General features: G+C 62.0%; 1 protein-coding gene across 1 annotated transcript; it reads left to right on the forward strand.

Annotated features, from left to right (window-relative positions):
• Positions 1–56: 56 nt before the first annotated feature.
• Positions 57–402, forward strand: SDRG_11190 (hypothetical protein; the record flags this gene model as incomplete). Its single annotated transcript, XM_008617220.1, has 2 exons — positions 57–308; positions 358–402. The coding sequence occupies 2 exons, from the start codon at positions 57–59 to the stop codon at positions 400–402; spliced, it is 297 nt and encodes a 98-aa protein (XP_008615442.1).
• Between the last annotated feature and the right edge of the window lie 125 nt (positions 403–527).

Here is a 527-nt window from a genome sequence, read left to right on the forward strand (position 1 = left end):
TTCCGGCCTTGGCGTTCTTTGGGTCACTCTCGGCGTGGACGACGCCACCAACTGCCATGTACTACCTCGTCGGCTTTGGCATCTCGGTCGCTGCAGTTCCCGTTGCGTGGCTTCTCCCCGTTGTCGGCACCTTTTGCATCGGGGCACTCGCAGGCTACTTTGCCACCGCGTTCGCACTCCTTGTCGCAGGCGTCGGTCTCCTCACGGCCCACGTCATCGGTCTCATGGTGGCCGCGTCCGTTGGTATCGCCTGCATCGGACGCCGCTTGCCGCTCATTTTTGCCTCGGCCTTTGCGGGCTCGCGCTTGGTACTTGCGTCACTGATGATTTTGTACTTTATGATCTACCCGCCGACAGAGGCCAACGCGGTCGTGTCGCGCGATGCGGGCCTCACGGACGTGAGCTACGCGATGCTTTTCCTAAACTTTGGGATATTTGCGGCCGCCCTTCTTGCGCAGCTCAAGTGGACGGCGCCGCCAACTGTGGAAGCGTCGACGCCGCCGCTTGTCGAGACCACGACGCCCCAA

This window comes from Saprolegnia diclina, assembly GCF_000281045.1.
Source record: "Saprolegnia diclina VS20 unplaced genomic scaffold supercont1.40, whole genome shotgun sequence".
Lineage (NCBI taxonomy): Eukaryota > Oomycota > Saprolegniomycetes > Saprolegniales > Saprolegniaceae > Saprolegnia > Saprolegnia diclina.